This window comes from Gekko japonicus, unplaced genomic scaffold (genome assembly GCF_001447785.1).
Source record: "Gekko japonicus isolate JY-2015 unplaced genomic scaffold, Gekko_japonicus_V1.1 scaffold259, whole genome shotgun sequence".
In the NCBI taxonomy this organism is placed as follows: Eukaryota; Metazoa; Chordata; class Lepidosauria; order Squamata; family Gekkonidae; genus Gekko; species Gekko japonicus.
In genome coordinates this window covers 1349689-1372328 of record NW_015165243.1, presented here as the reverse complement: position 1 = coordinate 1372328, position 22640 = coordinate 1349689, and the positions used below count along the sequence as shown (strand labels likewise).

Below are 22640 nucleotides of genomic sequence, written 5' to 3'. Positions count from 1 at the left end.
TGAGTTTTCATTGCTTAGCACTCTTGCCTCAGCCAGCTCCCAGGAGCTAATCTTGTGCTTTTATAAGACACAGTTGACCTGGAAAGACTGTCTAGATTTTATTCACATTATAAAATGTGCTATCTTATTGAGACATTAATCTGTCATTTAACCATCTCAAATGCACCTACCATCTGATTGTTCTCCAGAAAGCACTTTTGAAAGCCCAGGTTATTCATATTTCAGCTAATCATATTATAGAAATGCAAGCTTGTGCTTGTTTTTAAAGTAGTAGCTTACTTTTTTATGAATAAATGTTAGGATTATTTAGGAAAGTCTAATATTTGATTTAGTCTGATGAAATTGTTGATAGTTGAAAAACTTATGTATTAAATTGCTTTCCATTTATTTATATTATGTCAAGATTATTGCAAAAGCTCAGGAATTTAATGGATGAATGGGAGCCTGGAGAAATTACCAATGGTTTTGGCTCAAGCTACCACTGTCAAGATAAAGTACATATGGGGACAATTTCTGTTCTGCAAGCAGCTGCAAATGTCTGTAAAGGGAATCTGAAAAAGACACATTGGAAAGATTATTTTTGCAAGCAGAAATGTAATGTTCTTGCTGTTAATTGTTACATTGTTATCTGTGTTACATTTTATCTGTAAATTTTGCTAAGAAATATGTTCAAGTTTGTAAACATTTTCATGCACATGTATTAACTCAATTTTATTGAAAATGTGAAATTGCAACAACTGATAATGTTCCTATTAAATTTAAGAAAACATTCTCTTTACTCATTTTAAATGAGAGACATCTGGGATAGTATTTTCCCCCAAGTAAAAAGAATCTTCAAATAATGAACATGATGTTTTGAGTCAAAGTAACTTGTAATACACTTTAGTTCTATGTGATATTGTAGCATTCAAAAGCATAATTGAGAAAAGAGGCCTGGGATGGTGCAGGGAAACGTCTGGTATAATCTACTGGTCAGGTTTCATAGACTTTGAGCAGATAAGGCAAAACATGAGTAACTCCTGCTTCACACACAAACCCCTGTTGAAGAAAGAAATTATAAGACTTGGGTTTGTTAATGGAGGGGAGGGGGCAAAAAAAAGTGGTGCCTCCAGCCCACTGGTCTCCACTTCCTAGAAGGAGGGATGGTCAGTTGGCAGGAAAGGGGGGGGGAAGCCATCCAAACACAACTCCCAAACCCTCCAGTCACCTTTAGTCAAACACAAATAGAACTTAAAATAGGTTTAATTTAACAAAAAGGAATCAAAGCAGGACACATTTTTTTAAAAAATATATCTGGAGCAGCAAACCAGCAAGAGAAGCAATGGGGCCTTTGGATGACAAAAAAATAAAATGGATTGCTAAAGGAAGATGGGGAGATGGTCGAGAAGCCTTTGTTGCTTCTGTGTTCACTGTGGAAAGTGTGGGGTACGTGCCCATGCCACAGCCCCTATTTTCAGGAGGGGAGTCTGAAGAACTGAGCCAAACTGAGGTGACTAGAGATGAAATTTTAGACCTACTGAGGAAATTAAAAACTGATGTCTCCAGGTCTTGATGGCATACACCAAGCGTTTTTAAGGAACTCAGATGTGAGATCGTTGATCTCTACTGGAAAAAGTACAGAGGAGGGCAACCAAGATGATTAGGGGGTTGGAGCACCTTCCCTATGACTTTTCAGTTTAGAAAACAGTTTCTATGCCCTGTTGTTAGCCATCCAGAGGAACTGGTTGGCCACTGTGTGAGGATGCTGGACTAGATGGACCATTGGTCTGATCCAACAGGGCTCTTCTTATGTTCTTAAGACATACATGTACAAAATTCAGATTTGGACTACATGACTTAAAGTTGGAACCCAAAGAGATTATTAGAGTCTTTTGCTGTCTATATAAGGCCTACTGAAAGTCTTTCACACTCCACCTGCTGTGTCTTGGCTGGCGGTGGTGGTGCTGCTGTTCTTCAGGCTGTTTGTGTTGCTGCAGATCTCTGGTGGCTGCAGCTCTCTTGAAGCTCCTTCTCGGGTCACTCTGTCCTCTGCCTTTAGATGTAGATGGCGTCTGTCTCCCCTTTCCCCCTCACAATCCCTCTTTTCTCCTCCAAACTCTTCTTTCCCTCAGGACTATCCTTTTCCTCCAAGCTCTCCTACAGCTCTCTCTCAGGGACAAAATACTTCCCCCCAAACTCCAACAGAGGGCTAAACTCATAGGGTTGCACATGTCTGTACTGCACAGTATAGTTTGTAGTCCTGAAGGAATCAAGAGATGACAGGAAAATCTCCAGTTATCCTCCCCTGAAGGAATTCTGCTCTGTATGTAGAATGTAGCATGTAGAATGAGCCAGTCACAGATCTGGTATTTAAACCCTAATCAGATTTGAGATGGAAGTCTTTGGGCTCCTTTCTAATAATGGTCACTTTTGCTAATACCTCCTTCTCTCCTAGGGTTTACGACTCCAACTTGGAAAATTCTTGTTGATTTGGGGGTGGAGTTTAGGGGAGCAAGGATGCTCTGCAGGGAAATGACAATGTAGACTCTGCCCTCCAAAGTTGCCATTTCCTCCAGGAGAACTGATCCCTGGAGCCTGGAAATCAGTTGTAATTCCAAAAGAACTCCAGGCTTCCCTGAAGGTTGGCAGCTCAATTCTCTCCACTTTTACTCCTGCAATGGTTGCTGTCTTATGGGAAATACATGTTGTTCTTCTCTTTCTTTTATTCAGGAGTTGTTCAAAATGATGGTAAAAAGCATATTTCACTGAGGCAGCAGGACAGATAATTTTGCTTCTTGAAATATCTTTACTGCATGGTTACCTGGTGTGTAGGTGGTTTAATTACATCAATTATCTTTAAATTGGTTTGTACTTTTGGATACTTACATGCAGTATTAATGACTTGTGGTTGAAATTTCCTTCCTCAAAGTCTGAGGTAGTTATTTGATTAACTATTGTTTTTGTCATGCAAGTATAATATATGAATACCCTGAGATAATGATTCTTAAGGCAAGATCGTTCTTAAGGCAAGAAGATTAGACCAGGAGAAATATAAACAGTAATAGTAATATGTTGTAGGGGATTGGTGTAATGTTAAAGGAAGCCCCCCCCCCCGGCTGCACTGCCTTAAGAATATTTACTTGTAATAGTACATGGCCTTGGACTCTGATATCTGCAGAACCATGTCCCCTCCTGGGCTCTTTCATGGCAGCTTTCTTCATCTGTTCAAGTCCTTGTAAGGGTGCCATGCAAGACTTCAGCACAAAATCTCCAGGAATTTTCCAACCTGGAGCTGGCAGCCCTAGTCAGGACTGGCCCCAATGAGTTCCCCATAAAGGCCTGGAAAGGGCTTCATTCCTTTGTCTTTTTACTGACAGAACCAAGCTTTGTTGCCTAGCAAGAGCCACTGAGGGAAAATTTAGTCCCACAGGAGCCAAGCAGGAGAATTGTCTTCGTCAGGAGAGACAGCCGTTTGGCAGTTATTCAGACAGGGAGCAGTGGCTGAGGTGACAGTGGGTGGGGAAGAGGAGCGGACCAAGCACACAGCCATTGGCATGTGATTACTCTTGAGTGGCAGTTGATGGAGTGCACTGCACAGCCAATGGGAGAGCTGGAAATGGCCAAAACGTAAGGGAATTATTAAATATTATTTTGCATTATTTTCTACTGATATAATACTTTTTTCTGCATTGTATCTGCATTCTCTGTCGTGTCTAATATTCTATGCTTGTTTCATCCTTCTATAATAAGAGTCCTAGTGCATTGCTTATTAGATGTCTCATCCTATTGACTGCATTAACTTACACTGACTAATCCACCTTGAGCATCAATGAAAAAGGGAGACTATAAGTAAATACTTGGCAATTACCTGCCAGAAGACTCTGACCGATTCCCCACAAGCAGCTCTTCCGTTTCCCCGGGTTGTATTGGTCAATTTCACATTATTCACTGCACAGCCGCATTTTGACCCACATCTCCCCCTGATTTTGTTCGCGTCTTCGTGATCCTCAAAAAACAGGATCGAGAAGATGTGGGGGAAATCGGGGGGACCAAATATGGCACCACAGCTAATAGTGTGAAATTGACCAATACAACCAGGGGAAATGGAAGAGCCACGGCGGCCCAGCTGCTTGTGGGGAATCGGTCACTGTATTTGTATAAAGCTAAAGAACTTACTAATGATTTTTCATAACTGTAACTGTAATAACTGTAAGAGACTTCCTAAGGTTTCTCTCTTTCTTCCAGAGGCCTTGCTAGGCTAGCTTACACCAGTCACCTCAGCAGCACCATCTAGAATCCATTTTGAATGCTGTTGGTGGTCAGCAGTTCAGAAACAGGGGTGATGGCTCTTTTATCATAGTGGAAAGAGAATTTGTGCAGGAGTCTTTATAATGAAACCAAGGCAGTAAGAAATTTAAGGTGTTTTGTGTAAGCAGCGGCACATGCCAGTGAGTGCTCCTATTTCTCCAACTCACGTTGATAAGGAAGAGCTGACTGTTAAGAATGCAAGAAAAAAATGTGCTCTTGTTTTATCTTGCAGGTCTCAACAGCCTCAACAGAACAATTTTTCCCTGTTTCCTTCCACAAAGGGCTGGAATTTCAGAGGGGTAAGGTTTTGGCTTTTTTTCCTAGGGCATTTGTGTGAGTATTTTTCTTCTAATGCACATGCTCTTATTTCATCTACTGCAATGTAATTTTCAGTGCTATCTAAGGTAATGTTCTGAGGTAATATTTTGCAAACTCTAACCTTTCTATCTCCAAAGATGCAGCTTTAGAAACAATTACTCAACTTTGTCAGAGAGCCAAGTAATTATTGTATGTAGACCTTCATGACACTTCATAAGAGGTTATGTTTACCCTGACAAAATTCTGTTCATGTAATCAACTTCTTAGAGACTGAAAGAGTCTATCATCTTAGCTTATCCAGACTCACTTTTGATTCTGCAATTACACTTGCTTAGGAATTATTCAACCAAGAAAAATACTTGTGCTAAGGGATCTGCCTTGTTGAACTGTGTTGTTGAACTGAAATGTTAATGCTAACATTTACCCAGTTGTACTTCTTGTGTGTTGTTTCTTGCTGTTTCTTGCTAATTACGCAAGTATCATTTTCTTTTCCAGTTAAAGAGGGACAGAGAGTAAATCAGAGTCTCTCAGAACAAGGACTCTGGCGGTGGCTTCTTGAGAACAGCAGAGCAATTTGAAATTATATATTTCTGAAGGTTTGCCAAAAAACCCTGCATGATTTTTTAAATTGTAGACTGTAGTCACAAAGCTACATGACTGGATATTGCACTATTGTGCTCTAGCAGTGTGACGGAATTGGAAAACTGGGACCAGCAGAAAGTAAACACAGAACACTGCTGAGTCACATGACTGAGTGAGGAGGGGGCCAGTTAGCTTGGAACCCTCAGTGATTGGCATTTACTGGACCAAACAGTCAGTTTGGAATTGGCAGTTGGAAAGAAGCAGTTAGTGGAGGGTTGATCAGTGGAGTGAGCAGAGAGCGGTCAACTTCTGAGGAGCTCTGTGGAGGAAGCAGATCTCTGTAGCTCTGTGGAAACAGCCTGTTCACAGTTTGAGCAGAGAACTGTGGCTGAGGACCTGTTGCCCCAAGTCCCTCTAAAGTGAAAGAGGAGGGTGCACAGAGTGGGAACAGTCAAACACAAACACCCGATACATTCTTCCAGAAGGAACTGGACGTGGTTTAGAAAGGGCTAAAGAACGGTCTGGCAGGAGTCTGGAAAGCTGGCCTGGTGACCAGGGAGACTCAGAGAGACCTGTTAGTAAAAGCCAAAGGAAAACCACAAAGCAGTTGCTGGAGAGTGGGAGTAGAAGCGTGTTTAGTGAACTGATGAACACCTATGTATGAACTGAAAGTAATAAACATACAGCCTAAGTGAACGTAAAGGCAAGAACTAAAGTCTGAAAGGAAACAAAATATCCTTTGTATATATATTCCATCCCCCTGTTGTGTTTTCTGTAAATAAAGCCTGTTCTGGTTTGAAGTTAACAAGCCGTGGTGCCTACCTCTTTAATAATTAAAACAAATACCCCGAAGAGACTTTTGCAGATTTGTGTAGAGGACTGGTCAGGAAAAATAAAGTCTAACTCTGACTAGGTCCTGACACGCAGAACCTCACAGAACTGGGAGTTTAAAGGGGGTTCGTGTCATAAGCAGTAATTCATAACTAGATGGGTTGTCCATAAAAGACAAGGCCATTTTGAATGATTGCTATAATGTGATGAAAGCAGGATATCAAGCAATATGTGGATGCAGTCAACAACACTGAGTCTAAAATGCAGTCTAAAAAACTGGCCTGTACCAACATCAGTTGCCATGGTAGACCTGGATGCTTAAAGGAATATTCTGCATATCCTGAATGTTTCTGTTGTTCCTTTGTCAGCAGCCAGTTAGACTTGTAAATTCAGTGTAGATACCACTTTGTACTATTACAGTAGGCATTAAGCCTGGCAACCCTCATCTCTTAAAGGTTTATGGACACAGTTACAAGTTAAAAAGCATCCAGTACTGATCCCTGTGGTACCCTACTGCTTACCACCCTCCACTGAGAAAATTGCCCATTTATACTCACTCTCTGTTTCCTATTCATTAGCCAGTTTTTGATCCACAAAATGACTTGTCCTTTTATCCTGTGACTATTGAGCTTACTTAGGAGCCTTTGATGAGGAACTTTATCAAAAGCTTTCTGGAAGTCAGGGTAAACAACATCTATTGGGTCCCCCTTGTCCACAGAGAAAACTGTAAGTAAATTTATATGGCAGTCTAAAAATCCGAGAATAAAAATTAAAGATCTCCAGGACAGTAAAAAAAGAGGAGGATTTGCATTGCCTAATTGGCAGCTGTACTATTTCGCACCATCGATGATATGGATCAAAGATTGGGTTGAGTTAGAAGATGTGAGAACTCTAGCTTTAGAAGGATCAGACTTGGTAATGGGATGGCATACTTATGGTATGGAAAGGATAAAACGCACGCCAACTTCCATACACACATAATAAGAAGTGCTCTCATGAAAGTCTGGAATATAATAAAACTCAAATTCTACACTAAAGTCCCTCTGTGGATATCTCCGATAGAAGCATTTGCCAAACCGTCACTGATAATAGGGGAAATTAAAGAAACTTATGGCAACTTATTAAACAAAAAAGCTGAACTGAAAACAGATGAGATATTAAAAACACAAAATATAAACCTATCTTGGTGGGATAAAAATGTATTAAAATCAAGATACATTGAAGATAAAAAATAGGATTTTACACTACCTTAAACGAAATTGATAAAATTTGCCTTTCTTCCAGTGATAAGTTAATTCAGAAATTCTATACAAAGCTATTAGAGGAGGAGCTACAAGAAGAGATCATAAAAATGTCAATGGTAGCCTGGATAAAAGAGATAGGACACAATAGAAATGGATCAGTGGATAAAAACATGGAGATCAATAAAATATATGAGTGCGATGGCATATAAAGAAAACATATATAAAATGTTTTTCAGAATGGCATTGGACACCTGCTAAAGTTGCTAAATGCTTCCCCAAAACATCAAATATCTGCTGGAGATGTGGCAGGAATATAGGATCATACCTCCACATTTGTTGGAGGTGTGACAAAATACAATCCTTTTGGGAAAAAATCTACAAAATTTTCTTAGAGATATTTAAAATCAATATCCCATTATCACCAGAAATGTATCTGCTAAATATGATTCCGGATACGATAAAAGACCACAAACACATAATAGTTTATTTATTAACAGCAGCAAGAATTTTGATAGCTAAGTGCTGGAAATCGAAAGCCATACCATCTATAAAAGAACTTAAATGCAAAATTCTGGAAATAGTGGAAATGGATAAACTGAGTATAGCTTTGAAGAACAAACCTGAGGACCTTTTTTGGGACAGATGGAAAACAATCTATACTTGGCTGAGCCTGAAGAAGATAGAACAGAACTGAGACTATGCTAGTTAAAAATATTAGACGATAAAAAAGAAAGAGGAACTTCATATTAAGAATTGTATAAATACTAAATAGGTATTTGTATATATTTTTGTGAAATGAAAACAGAAAATAAAATTCAAAAAAAAGAAAAGAAGAGAGTGTCTAGAAACTCAATCTCTTTTTCCCGCCTTGAACACATATTGACCCAATCAATGTGTGGGTAGTTAAAATCACCTATTACGACACAGTTGTTTTGTCTAGCCACTATCTTTAATTCATTCATCATTTTATAATCCTCCTCTATCTTTTGATCTGGTGGGCGATAAACTCCCATTGTTAAGCTTCCTCTACAGCCCACTATTTCAACCCTTAGCATTTCCAGAAGTGAATCCAATTCTCTTACCCTCTCAATCTTACTGGACTGTATACCCTCTCTGACATACAGAGCCACCCCACCTCCAAGCCTCCCCACCCATCCTTCCGATATAATTTATAGCCAGGAATTACTGTATCCCACTGATTTTTTTCATCCCACCAAGTTTCTGAAATACTCACAATCTCTATTCCCCCCCCCAACTCCAAGCATTCCAACTCCCCGATTTTACTTCGGACTCTTCTAGCATTTGTATATAAACATCTATAATTTCTCAATCATGTTAAGCCTGCAACCTTCCTCTTGCTGCCTCAAGACCTTGCCAGGCAGTCCATATCGTTAGTCACAGTCTCAATGGACAATTCTAATCCATTTCCTTGTAGAAAAGTAACAGCTACCCCTTCATCTCTTTGAGATGAGCCATCCCGAACCAGAGACTTTTAATCTCCTGTCAGCTTTCCCCCAATATTCAGTTTAAAAACTGCTCTGCCACCTTTTTGATTTTAAGTTCCAGCAGCCTGGTTCCTTCTTGGGATAAGTGGAGACTGTCTCTTTTGTACAGCTTCCTCTTGTTCCAAAAAGAATCCCAGTGCCTAACAAACTTGAACCCTTCCCCCCTACACCATCATCTCATCCATGCATTGAGACACCTGATCTGTGCCTGTCTCTCCAGCCCTGCGTGTGGAACAGGTAGCACTTCTGAGAGGGCTACCTTGGAAGTCCTGGCCTTGAGTCTCCTGCCTAGCAGCCTAAATTTTTCCTCCAGGACCTCATGACTGCATTTCCCCACATTGTTGGTGCCAACATGTACCATGACCACTGGCTCCTCCCAGCTCTGTTTACCAGCCTATCTAGAACATGCGTAATGTCTGCTACCTTCATACCAGGAAGGCAAATCACCATACAGTCAGTATGCAAGTTCGCCACCCAGCTGTCTACCTGCCTAAGGATTGAATCACCAACTACCAAGAGCCCCTCTCCCTCCCTCCCTCGGGATGGTTCCTTGGTGCAAAAGGATACCCGTTCACCAACGGAAGAAGAAATCCCTTCTGAGGGCACATTCCCCTTATCCTCAGCATGGTGCCCTGTTTCCTCTCGACCTTCATGCTCCCTGACAGCAGCGGGGCTGCTGTATTTAGAGTGGACATATCTAACAAGTTCCCAAGAGTCTTCTCCATGCACCTAACTGACTGCTTCTCCAGGGCCGATTCCGTACAATCACTTGCCCCTGTGCCACCCCCCCAACAATATCCACGGAGACCCGAATCTAATGGCGTTTTCCCTTAGATTTTCCATCTCCACTATTTTCGGGACCCTTTTTTTACTACGGGGTTGAAGTCGGGCCATTGTAGTGGGGAACTCATGAATCGCAGCTGTGCTCTCTCCACCCCTTCAATGCCCCTCTGCTTCTCTCCCCCTCCCTTTCCCCTCCCTTTCCCGCCCTGGCACAAGGGGTTTTTTTTGTCCCCCCCCATGTTGCATTGCAACACAATACTGATCCATCATTGGCTGGCATTTAAATGTCCTTTTAAATGTACCTCTGCTGTTTCCCCATTTCTGTGTTGCAATTCATTATTTGTACAAAAGTAGTGCCATTGTTTAAAAAATGCATTAAGGGTGACATGAAGGCATGGACAAAATTTTTCGTGGGGATAACCTACGGGCTGTAGTGCAACTGTTAAAAAGATGCATCGAGGGTGGCATGGGGGTGTGGACACAATTTTCAAGGGGGTGACATGTGTTGCCTTTCATGTCTGCTTCTCCCCCTCTCCCCTCCCTTCCCGCCTCCCCTCTCCCTTTCCCCTCCCTTTTTCGACATGGCACAACACAACTACACATGCGTAAAGCACACCTGTTTTCCAGTGGGTTACAACGCAACCACGCCCCTAATAAAAAAGGAGGGGGAAGAGAGGGGAGGGGGCACTAGATTTGGGGCAAGGCGACAAACCCAGGTCAGAGTTCCTTAATGCGGAACTCCCCCAACAGAATCGGGCCAATTAGACCCGGGGAGAGCGGACAACAAAGCATTAGTGAGGAATCGGCCCAGGTCAGCCACCTTGGCCTCAAGGGAGCAAACTCGTTCCCTGAGAACCAGGAGCTCCTTGCACTGGGCACACCCAAGACTTCTGTCCAGTGGGCAGATAGTCATACATGGGACACTCCATGCAAAACACTGGATAGCCCCCAGTCCGCTGCTGGCGTTCTGGCTTCATAATTGCTTATAAAATAATATAACCCCCCTTTTAAAACTCTTTGTATTTATGTGGTTCTCCTTCTAGAAGTCTACTTACCTTACTGGAAACCCAAGGAGACTAGGGCCCTCGCTTTCTGGCTCTTCTTGGGCTTCTTACAGAGTCCCTAAGCTAAGAGTCTCTAGACTAAGAGCTATGGGCTCTTAAGGTGCTGCCCTAAATAGAAACCTCCCCCAGCAGAGGGCATGGCCAGCAGCTATTCAAATTCACCAGGCATTCTAATTACAGTCAAACAATCACCCTTTCTCAAGCAACCAGGACTCTGCAACAACTCAAAACTCACCCACACACTCCCAAACAGAGTATCCCCACACAGTACCCTCAGCTAAATCACCTTGGCTGAAAGCAAAGAAAAAACACTCACCCCTCTAGCAGCTCTATCTCCTGCTGCTTCTCAGAGCTCAGCTGGGTCAGATATGCTCCTTGCATATCTTATGTTCTAACTAGGAGAAAGGCCCATTGTTGGAAGAAATACAATGAGGTCTAGAAAGAGGCTCCAGGTGAGTGTTCTAGCTGTGGCTGGTGGGGTAGTGGAGAGAAGGGGAAAATAGAAGGAGGTGAACTATGTTTATTTCCTTCTGCTTAGCTATAAGGCAGGGCTGTCTTAAGTCATTTCATTGCCCCAAGTGGTAACAGGTATGGTTCTCTCCATCCCTGACTTAGGTTGATTTGGGGCTATGCAGTGGCAGCTAAGGTAGAGAGTACCTCCTCCTATGGCATGTTTTCTGGGTTCCAAGGATCTGGAAAGCAGTTCCATAGCCAGTTACAGGGTTAGCAACTCTGGGTTGGGAAATACCTGTAGATATGAAAAGTAGAGCCTGGTGAGGGACCTCAGCAAGGTATAATGCCATAGAGTCCACTGCCCAAAGTAGCCTTTTTCTCCAGGAGAACTGATCTCCAGGTGCTTCCTGGAGGTTGGCAATACTTAGGGGAGGACCAGGTTTTGTTGAAGGACTTCAGTGAGGTACACTGCCATAGAGCTCACCCTCCAAAGCAACCATTTTTTCCATGAGGACTGATCTCTGTAGCCTGGAGATCAATTGTAATTCAGGGAGATGTCCAGACCTTCCCTTTCTCCCCAACTCACATTTAACATATTAACACTTCAACTGACTCTCTGCTCTTGGCCTCTTGGGACTCCCAACTTGGGAGTTGTAGTTCTAATTCCCTTTGCTATGGTTGCAGTAAGGCCAGTTGAGAACTACAACTCTCAAGGTGCAATGTGTCAAAAGTGGTGGTGTAAGAATGGAGGAGCTGGCAAGATGGGCCAGTAGTACACCAAGCCAACTTCCCCAATGGCCAATGGGAAGGTAGGTGTCAACAGACTGACTTTCCTTTTATAGATAGTGAAGTTGATATATCTTTGGGTACTTAAATTCAGTGACTGGAGCTGTGAGCAGGCAAGACAGAGCTTTCTACAAACCTGAAAAGGGCCCTAGGTTTGCAAAAAAAATTGTGAAATTTAAAACAACAACAACACAGGGCAGTTTTAGAAGCTGAAAATGATAAAAGGAGTGCCTGTAACTTTAAAAAATTGATTCCCTCAATGGCTGTGGCTAGGCAACCATAGAATTTCCAGCTTGGGTCTGTCAATAAAAGGCAGGGGAAGGGGTCAGGGCCCTTTCCAGGCTGATTTTGGCCTTTGAGGGATCTTTTGGGCCAGGCCTGACAAGGGTCACCAGCTCCAGGTGGGAAAATTCCTGGAGATGGAGTCTGAGTGGTGGCAGGGTTTGGGGGAAAGGAGAGACCTCAGCTGAATATGATGCCACAGAGTCCACCCTCCATTTTTTCCAGGAGAACAGATCTCTGTTGTCTGGAGTTCAATTGTAATTCTGGGGGATTGCCAGGCCCAACTGCAGGTTGGCAAACCTAGACCTGGCAGCACTCTCTGGGTGGCTTGATTTCACCTGACTTGCATGACTTAGCTAGACCTGGCTTCTTGCTACTGTTCAACCAGGGCTATTTTTGGGTAGGAATGCGCAGGAACGGAGTTCCGGCTGGCTTCAGAGTTGGCCACGCCCACTACAGCCAAACCCGCTGTGTGCGTGACTACAGAGGGAAGGCATGGAGAGCGACCCCCCCAGTGACTTCAAGGCGGGCGGGGGGGGGGTGGAAAAATCAGGGAAGCATTTAAGTGCCTCCCCATGCCTTCCCCGGCCTGTCCATGGGCTGGCTTGCCCGGGCGCCCCGTAGCCATGGGACGTCTGGGCAAGCCAAGGGAAGGCATGGGGGTGTGGCCTAATGGGCTAATGAATTTTTGCTGTTGGGTGTGGCCTATTATGCTAATAAGTTCCTGCTGGACTTTTTCTACAAAAAAAGCCCTGTCAACGGTAGCAAACATACAAACATCTCTGCTGGGAAGAGTGTGACAGTGTTGATCTTAAATGATTGAATGCATTTTAGTTCCAGCACAAACTTTTTGACTGAAGAAGAAACTGAAATGTCTGATCAGGATAACGTCAGTTGAGAACCTTGCAGCAATTGAGCAACACTGTGATAAAGATAAAACACAGGGTTTTGGCCTTTTGTTTGTCTTGTTAAGTTATATTAGTAGTGTCAATGTCAAGCCTTATTCCTAGTGTGTTTATAAGCGTTGTTTTGATTGCTGTGCAATAACAATCACAAAAGTATAATTTGGTTCTAATGTTGAGTTATACATGGTGCGTTACTGTTTTTGGTGCTACTGTTCAACAGCACTCACCCATGAAAGCCAGTGTGGTGCAGCAATTAGAGCTTCAGACTATGGTGTGTAAGACCCAGGTTCAGATCCCCATTTTGCTGTGGAAGCTGACTGAGTGATTGGGGATTGGTCACATACTTTCAGCCTAACCTGCCTCACAGGGTTGTTGTGCAGAGAACAATGTAAGCTGCTTTGGTTCCCACTGTGGGGAAAGATTTTTGTTTTCTTAGACAGAAGCTGTGTGGGAGGGAGGGTAGAAATGGAAAGCTGAAGACAGATAAATGTAGGTTGTCTGTTGGGTGGGAAGGAGATAGGGTTGCCAACTCCAGGTTGGGAATTTATGGACATTTGAGGAGTGGAGGCTGGAGTTTGAGGAGGGAAGGGACCTCAAACAGGTATAATGTCGTAGACTCTACCCTCCAAACCAGCCATTTTCTCCATGAGAAATACCACTGGCAACCTTCAAGTGAGTCATACAAAAAGAAGGGGACCCTTGCTGTACAATAGTTGAAACAGTAGGAAAATTCACTGAGCAGAAAAATAATTATCTAGCTGTCATGCAATATATTAAAAGCAACGGTGTGGAATTAATAATATACTCTATGAAATATTGTAAATTACTATGTCAGTTAAGACGCTGAACTGCAGGCTGTGGAAGGTCAGTAGTTCAGCAGTTCGAGACCCGAGTTGCCGCATGATGGAGTGAGCTCCCATCTCTAGTTCCAGCTCCTGCCAACCTAGCAGTTCGAAAGCAAGAAATTGCAAGTAGATAAATAGGTACCACTTCGGTGGGAAGGTAACAGCGTTCCGTGCACCTTGGTGTTTAGTCATGCCGGCCACATGACCACAGAAACATCTTTGGACAGCGCTGGCTCTTCGGCTTTGAAACGGAGATGAGCACCGCAACCCTAGAGTCGAGCAAGGGAACATTTACCTTTACTTTTTAAAACTCAATCCACATGAAACATGCTTCCAAGTAACATTTACAATAATTAGCATAACATACCTTTGATTAGCATTTACAGTAATTATCATATGAGTCAAGGCTTGCAGCAAAATAAGCCAAATATTTAGATAATCAAAAGGCGCATCAGCACTCTCAGCACAGTCGGAACATTGAACTTGCTGGGGAAGATCATTGCTCTTGGAGAATCCAGTGTCTTGGCATGCCTTCCAGATTATCAGCGTGTTTCGATGTATCTTCTTCAATATTGCAACAAGGATATCTCCAGTTTACTGTTTGGAACTACGTCAACATTTGACAACAAAATTAATTAATACAACTAAAAAGCTCCATGTTATTATTTGCTTCTACATTGTCAGTCCTTCCAAGTACCCTGGCCCGAAGCCATTTCAGGCTTTAGAGGTAAGGGCCAGCACTTTGAATTGTGGCCAGAAACAAATGGGTAGCTGCTTCAAATCTTTCAGCACTGGTTTGATATAAACCCCTGACAATAACCTGGCTGCTGCATGTTGAACCAGCTGTGCAAATTCTTAGTAACTGTTATGAAAATTCTTCATCCCATTGGTGGAACGTGTCCCACCAGTTGAGAACCACTGCTCTAGACAAGCATGTTTTAAATTAAAAATTGTTAGTCATGAGAACCTATTACAACTCTGCGAACACTTGCACAGGTGACCTGCTGAGAAAAAAAGAAGCCTAATAAAGATGTTATAAATGTTTATAGTGGATTTCTGTTTATCTCTAAAAGGGAAATTCCAAGAGTTTGGGGCCTGTTTCAGAACTGTTCAACCCCTGCTCAGTTTCACTAACCGATCCCTTACCTAGTGTTGCCAGCTCTGGACTCACCAATTCCTGGAGATTTGGGGGTGAAGCCTACGAAGTGTGGGGTTTAAGGAAGGGAGGGACCTCAGTGGGGATAATGCCACAAAGTCCACCCTCCAAAGCAGCCATTTTCTCCAGGAGAACTGATCTCTGTAGTCTGCAGAACAGTTAAAATCCCAGGAGAGCTCCAGGCCCCACCTGGAGGTTGGCAACCCTACCCACCACATGCTGCTCTTTGCATATTAAAGAAAAAAGGATAGTGAAAATGTGCAGGGGTGGGTGAAAATCGTCTTTTTCTATCCATGCATCATATATCTAAATCAGTGTCATGCATTCTTGGAATAACTGAGTTAATGATCTTCATCATACCTGCTTTCACTCTACAGTCACCAAATCAACTAACTAATTTTTTAAAATCAAGATGGGTAGTCATATTAGTCTGTCTGTAGCAGTAGCACCATAAAGACTAGCAAAATATGTTGCGAAGTATGAGCTTTCTTTTGTTTTTTCTTTTTAAATACATTTTATTTTAACTTTTTAAACGAACACAGAATTAAGAAAAGGAATTGGGAGAATAGGAATAAAATGTATGATAAACACAATACAGAGGACTATTTTGCATATATTAAGGACAATTCTTGATTATAATACATGTGTATATACAATAAATGTATGAGAAAGTGGCTTAAAAAGCAACTATAACCACCTATTCGACTTAGTCTACCATTTTCTCATAATATATTATCATTTTTATCCTCTTATCAATCTTATCAATTTTATAATAAAACATTAATAACCTCATAGAAATTTTGAATGTAATTTTAACATATTTTAACATAACAGTTTATTTTAATAAAAGTCATAAAAGATTATATCCTTTCATATTAAAGTTATCATATAGTATTAAACCATTCAAATATATGAGTAATCCAAATTGGTAATCCAATTTTTAGTATATGTGCTGCCGAAGCGAGCACAAATTGGTAATCATAGAAGACTCGCCAGTTATTTTCAAATTCATCTTTCAGTCTTTGATTAACATAATTTGTCAGTTTTGCCATAACTGCATATTCTTGGACAAACAGGCCAGTTCCTTCAACAAAGACTTAAAGGATACAACTCTGACATTAGGAACCAGTGGAGGAACATTTTAACCTTCCAGAACCTAGAAGTAGCAGTTCTCTTACAAAGGAATTTCAAAGGGAGATAAGAAAGAGACTGCTGAATTGCAATTTATAATGAAGCTCAAGACAATATATCCACCTGGACTGAATTGAAACCTAGGTTTCCTGTCTCATCACCAATGCTGATTTCTCCACACCTATTGCCCCTCTACATATCTCACTTTAATCCAATCACACCTGCTATTGTCATTTGCCTAATGTCATTAGGCTTCTGAAATCACTTTCCAATAAATAGGACAAATGGACTCCCATTCTGTAGTTGAAGTGAGCAGTGACTCATGAAAGCTTATACCCTGCCACATATTTTGTTAGTCTTTAAGGTGCTACTGGAATCTTCCTCTTTTCTAAAACTTTTTGCATTATCACAGCAACCCCACCGTAAGTAATACAATAGGTTTGAATAATTTGCTTTGCTCAAGCAGTTCCCCCCCCAAATGTCTAATACCATGCTTGAAATTAATAATTGTTTTTGTCGTCAAAGGCAGTTTTAGGTCAAATCTGAATAGGCTGTGTTTTTAGTGACTGGATAGGCACTATTTTGCATTAAGCCCTCATAGTCCACAATGAGTCATCCTTTGTTGTTTTCCTTTTTCACTGCACTGAAGTCTGCTCAGTGGATGCAGTCTGCATGAGCATTGTTTCTAAAGGGTTTCCTGTTCGGGTACAGCTATGTCTCTGCTCTGCCTTCTAACAAACTGGGAGTGGCAAACTTTGGCAAGTGCAAACATGATCTTTTAGTAGCTTACAAAGTGTAATCAAATACAATTGCTCACTAGTGACTCATTTTATGAACTTCAGTTATAAGTGTTGATTAAATAATTTTCAAATGCTGAGAAGTTTGCAGAATGCAAATATAGATTAAAATTTGAAAACTAAGAATGGAAGAGTTCCCAGTTATAGCTAAGTCATAAAATTCACGTTCACGCAATGCCCAATTGAGAGGTTTTCTAAAGTCTATAAAGTCTTTATGATTAAATGAGTTTTAATTTGTTGTAAACCCATTTCTAAACACCTTTCATGAAGAAAAGGGGTTAGTATTTTTTCCTCAATACATACCTAATATGTATGTTTAGATTTGTATCTCAGGGTTTTCTTTTTGTGGGGAGGATAGAAGTGTTTTCATATATGGATAACATAAGTTAACTTCTACTTTAATGTGGTTACTTGGGTGTGGTGCAGTGGCAGTATGAATTGTGAGCAGAATCTCACTTCAGCCTTGTACTTAATAAGTGACTTTAGGCAGACCGCTGTCTCTGTCTCAGTTTGCCAAAATGGGCCCTCATATAAGAAAGCCCACGCAGAGCTACCCTGATCACATCATATACAAATGCTAAGCAATGTTTTCAATTTGTTTCAATATGAAGAAACCTGTCTTTTATTAAAAATGAGAGTTCTGAATTGTACAGACTCAGGGTAAATCATGGAGTTATTCTAGTTGCTTAAAATTAAACTTTAAACAAGGCAGTCTACAATTCCATAGCATAATACTAGTCTTGATTTTTCTTAAACAGGGCAGGTTAAAAGTGCAAGTCAAGTAAGTCTTTCTAGTATGCTCCTAACCTACACTCCAAATGTTCATTGAATGCTGCTATAACCTCTTCAGCTGGACAGCTATGTCATCATAGGTGTGGTTGTTGTTAAAAGTAAAAATATTCCAGCATCTGTTGTAAAACTGTCACTTCCTTGCTATTCTGCATGCAAAAGATAATTAAAATTTACAAGCAGCATACAAAAGATTAAGTTGTTACCCACCCTCTGAAACAAAGTGCCATGCTGTTAACATTACAGATTTCCCATTGTTAATTATAGTCTGGGACAGGGTGTTACTGTATGGTCCTGTTGCCAGTTCTTTGTTCAGCAACAGATGAACTTGACCTCTCTTCAGTTTCACTCACACTGGAGTGGATTGAAGTATGGTTGATGCCTGCTTTCCTTGTTTACAGTTTTGGGAGTACTGGATGTTCAGATCATTCTGTGATTTAGGGTTATGTTCTACACAAATGTTAGCTAGTAAGAATTTTGTGTGAATAGTTTGTCTCATGGAGCAACATGAGCTGAGTTGTGTTTTAATTAAAAGGTTTCCACATTCATACCAATATAAATGTTAGAGTTTAGTCTGTGATTTCCCCCAGGAAGTGTGTGATTGTATGGGTTAGTTTTGATGTACTGTATTGGGGCTTTTGAGCATCTGAGAGTAACTAAGTTCTTCCATGTCTGTAGTTCATCTTGATTATGTTAGTAAATTTGAATTCTTTGAGGTAACTTGAAGCTATTCTGAATGGTCAGCCGTGTTGGTCTGAAGCAGTAGAGCAAATTTCGAGTGTGCCTTGCACACGAAATCTCATACCTTGAATAAACCTTTGTTGGTCTTAAAGGTGCCACTGGACTTGAAATCTGTTCTTGAAGCTATTCTGTTATATTCTGAAGGTCATCTAGGGTTAGTATGTGGACATGTTTCCTAATAAGTTGCATCTACCTGTTGTTTAGTACTTAGAAAATTCTATGCTGGTAAATTTAGAATTGATATTGAGCTTCTTAAAGCCTTCTATGCAAAATGGTACTAAGACTGTACAGATATGAGGGAGGTAACATGTCGCTTATTCATTATATATTATAGTAATTCTCTCTCCTGCTTTTTTTACTTTAATAGGGTTTGCTGGTGTTTTTATTGTTGGCTCACCCATTCGCTTGGCTGGTACTGCTTTTTTGTCATTGTTATTTTTCTGTTTTAATAGTCAAATGTTTTAGTTATGTGTTTGCTGTGATTCTGAATACACATGAAAAAACCTTACACTGAACCACACTACTAGTCTATCAAGGTTGGAATTGCCTGCTGAGACTGGCAGCAACTCCCAGGTAGAGGTCCTTTGCATCAACTATTTCATCTTTTTTACAGGAAATATAGAAGATTTAACCTGGAACCTTATGTATGTGAAGCAGATGCTCTAATGTTGAGCCATAATCTGTCTCCAATTTTTGTGAGCCATCATTAAGACCAATTTCAGTGAAGGGCTGGACAAAACCTTTTCCAGATAGCACCAGACTTCTGATGGTGACACTGATTTGTACTGGAAATTCACACAAGTTGTGGCAGCCCATTACTTGCCTGAATTCCTTTCATTAATTGCTGGATGGTAGCACTTGTCAATGTGGTTGTACTAGGTCAGACATCACTTTCTCTGCATGGGTACATCCACTATGATAATTTGTTCTTGCAGGGTTTTAGGATGTTAGACCTCAAGAATAATTTTTTTGTTTTCAATGTGAAAAAACAAGAAAATAAAATTTAGAACATTTTATACCTTTCTCAGCAGCGTTTAAGTTATCTGATTTAAATACTGTTTTATCAAGAGTCAGTTTTCCCCCCTCTGGGGTGGTCTGCTTTAGGGAACCTTGAATACAGGTGCAGTTTATCACTGTCACATTTGTTAAAACAAGCAGCATGTAGAACATTGGAGTAACTATATGATAAATAACTGCTGTTTTTCATTAGGAATGGGTATCAATATACTATTAGCCACATGTGGGCTCCATCTGTGGATATCTAAATCTGTGGATTGGGGCCATATGGACGCTAAAGAGATTTTTCTGCAAACTTGGGAAAACCCTAGGTTTGCAGAAAAATCTGAAATCTTAAAAAAACAAAACCTATACACAGGGGTAATTCTCCCAAAATTAAAGCACTTACTTCCAGTGTTCACCAGTGGGACAGGGAAGCCTCACTGGGCCCAGTGGTGGCTCAGCCAGGGAATCATTGCTGGGCCCAGCGGCTGTGCAGCCTGGAAGCCCCACTGGGCCCAGTGGCTGTGCAGCCCAGGAGCCTTGTGGGGCATGCTAATGGCAGCAGCATACCCTGTGAGTCACACTGAGCCTGGCAGTGGCCACATGACCTGGGGGCCCCAGTGGGCCTGGCAGCGGTGGCTGTGCAGCCTGAAAAAGCCCCTGAGTTGCGTGGGCTTGGTGTGTAAGTTGGGGGGAGGGAATCCCCCCCGGGTATCACGAGCTGACACTTGAGCCAGGAGACAACACCACAGGGAGGGGGGGGAAGAAAGCCTTGGTGGGCCCACCCAGAGCAGCTTCAGGTGAGCTGCTGAGAACAGGGAGGGGGTGAAGGAAGCCTTTGTGAGCTCACCCAGAGCACCTATGGATGATCTGCTGAGAGTGACGAGGACGGGGAGGAAGCCTCACCAAACCCTCCTGGAGCAGCTCCAGGTGAGCTGCTGAGAAAAGGGAGTCTGGGAAGGAAGTCTCAGCAAGCCTGCCTGGAGCAGCTCCAGATGAGCTACAAAATGCAGCAACGGAAGGTGGTCAGCCTGGCTGCTGCAGGGGAGCCTGGGGGCAAGAAAGTGGGAATGAGATGGGATCCCCCCTGTGAGTATTGAATCCCTATACTAATAGTGAAGTTGACCAAATCTTTGGATACTTAAATCTGGTGCCTGGAACTGTGAACAGGCAAGACAGATCTTTCTACACACTTGAAAAATGGCCCCAGGTGTGATGAACTGACCTCCAAAATCAGGATGCTTAGTGCATCAGATTCAGAGAGCTGGGAGATTAGGAGTTAATCCCTCACTGTAAAGCATAGTTTGATAGACAGACTGCTACCTGCCATGCACCCCCCTTCTCTCCGATTAGTGCATCAAATTCAGAGAGCTTTCATGTTTTCCTGTGGAATGAGGTTTATTATGGGATGAGGGTTTGCTGTTTATGACTCCAGTTGTAAAACCAGTAAGGACAATAAATAAATAAATTCAGAGAGCTGGGAGATTAGGGGTTAATGCCTCACTGTAAAGCAGTTTGATTGACAGGTTGCAGCCTGCGTGCACCCCTTTTCTCTCTGATTGGTCAGTGCCACCTGAGGAGAGTTTTTTAAAGTCTTGTCAGTCTTGTCGGAGGGAGTGAGAAATTGTTTGGACTTTGGCTTGACAGTTGCCAGTCAGGAGGAGTGTGTGTGTCAGTCTGAAGAAAACAGACAAGTTCACTTGGGCAGTGAAAGGACACAACTCCTTGTCCTCGCTGTGTACCATCACATTTGAGGAAAAGTTCAGAAATCAGAAAGTCTAATTGTCAGCCCTAGCTGAATTCCATTTATTCACAGTCTCCAGAACTGGGGTTTAAATTTGACAGAATTATTCAGGTGTGTGTCTCAGCTCAGATAGCAAACCTGTATGAGAGAAATCCTGTAGAATATGCATTCTACCCATCAATGATAAATTATTTTGACTCCCCTTCTTCCACATAGTGCTATGTTGTCAAGAAAAAACAGTGATAACATATGAGTAGAATATATACATCAATACCTGTTTGATTCAAGGTTATATTTTAAAGGTTAAAGTCTGAATCAACTTTAAGTGTGGCAATTCTTGGCTTATAGATAAAACTAACTTCAGAAATAGTTATAGTTCATATTGTAGAATTATGTTGATAGATTACTTAATGACGATTGTAAATTTATGGGCAGAAACCTAGCATCATGGAATTATGTAATGGAGACATTTGATTTCTGACAGGGGTAGGCAGTCTGTCAGCGTGCATGCCAAACCAGGGGCATGCCAGTCCACTTTGTAACTGACATGCCAGACTGCATCTGTGCTCAAGCAACTGAGATAAACACAAACCTCTAAAATGTAGGCAGTGCCTCCATGATCCACAGAGTGGGAGTAAGTGATGGACTTATACTCGTTGTTTCCTCCTGGTCCTTTGCAGCCACCAGCTGGGTCTGAAACGAGGCCCAGAAGTGCTGGAAGCATTGCTGGGGCTTAGTGTGCTGGCAGTATGTCTGGTTGAGTACATCCCTTGTGTCTCCTCCCCCTTTTCTGTTTGTTGGCATACCAGCATCCTCTTCTTTTTGGCACTCAGGCCAAACAGTGTCTATTGTGAGCTACTTTGGCTGCAATCCTAAAAACACTATCCTGGGACCAATTGAATAAAATGAAACTAACTTCTAAGTAGATCTGCTTAGGATTTTCCCCTTTATTATATATATAATTTAGTTCCCCTTGTCCATATATTCAGTTTTTGTTGAAAAATAAAGCCACCTCTCCCACCTCCTTGCTTGAAGATCCTGGGAAATGTGAACAAACTAACTCTCACTAACACCGCCACACTTCTCTGTGTTCACTTGTGAGAAGGATTACAATCTCTCCTTTATTATAAAGGAGTTTTGGGTGCCAGAATTCTAAAATGCGCCCCGTTAGTGTATGGGCGGAAAATATGCCACTCAGAAGAGCTGCCTCCAATGACTGGCTCCCTCAGCCAACCTGCCCTGCCATTGGCTGGGTGGCTGGGAGGGGAGGGAGCCAGTCATCGGAGCCAGCGTCTTCTGAGTGGCCATCTTCCCCACATACACTAAGGTACGCTTTCAGCCCAGCGGCGAACGGAGCCGATAGGCTCCGTCCGCCGGCTTCCCCCCCTCCAGCCCCCA

General features: G+C 42.0%; 1 protein-coding gene across 1 annotated transcript in view; it reads left to right on the top strand.

Annotated features, from left to right (window-relative positions):
- The window catches only part of ARHGEF3 (Rho guanine nucleotide exchange factor 3), a 184386-nt gene that overhangs the window by 45070 nt on the left and 116676 nt on the right, over positions 1–22640 (top strand). The window contains exon 3 of the mRNA XM_015410042.1: positions 4520–4586. Within this exon, the coding sequence (XP_015265528.1) occupies positions 4520–4586 (67 nt within the window). The remainder of the gene's footprint in view (positions 1–4519; positions 4587–22640) is intronic.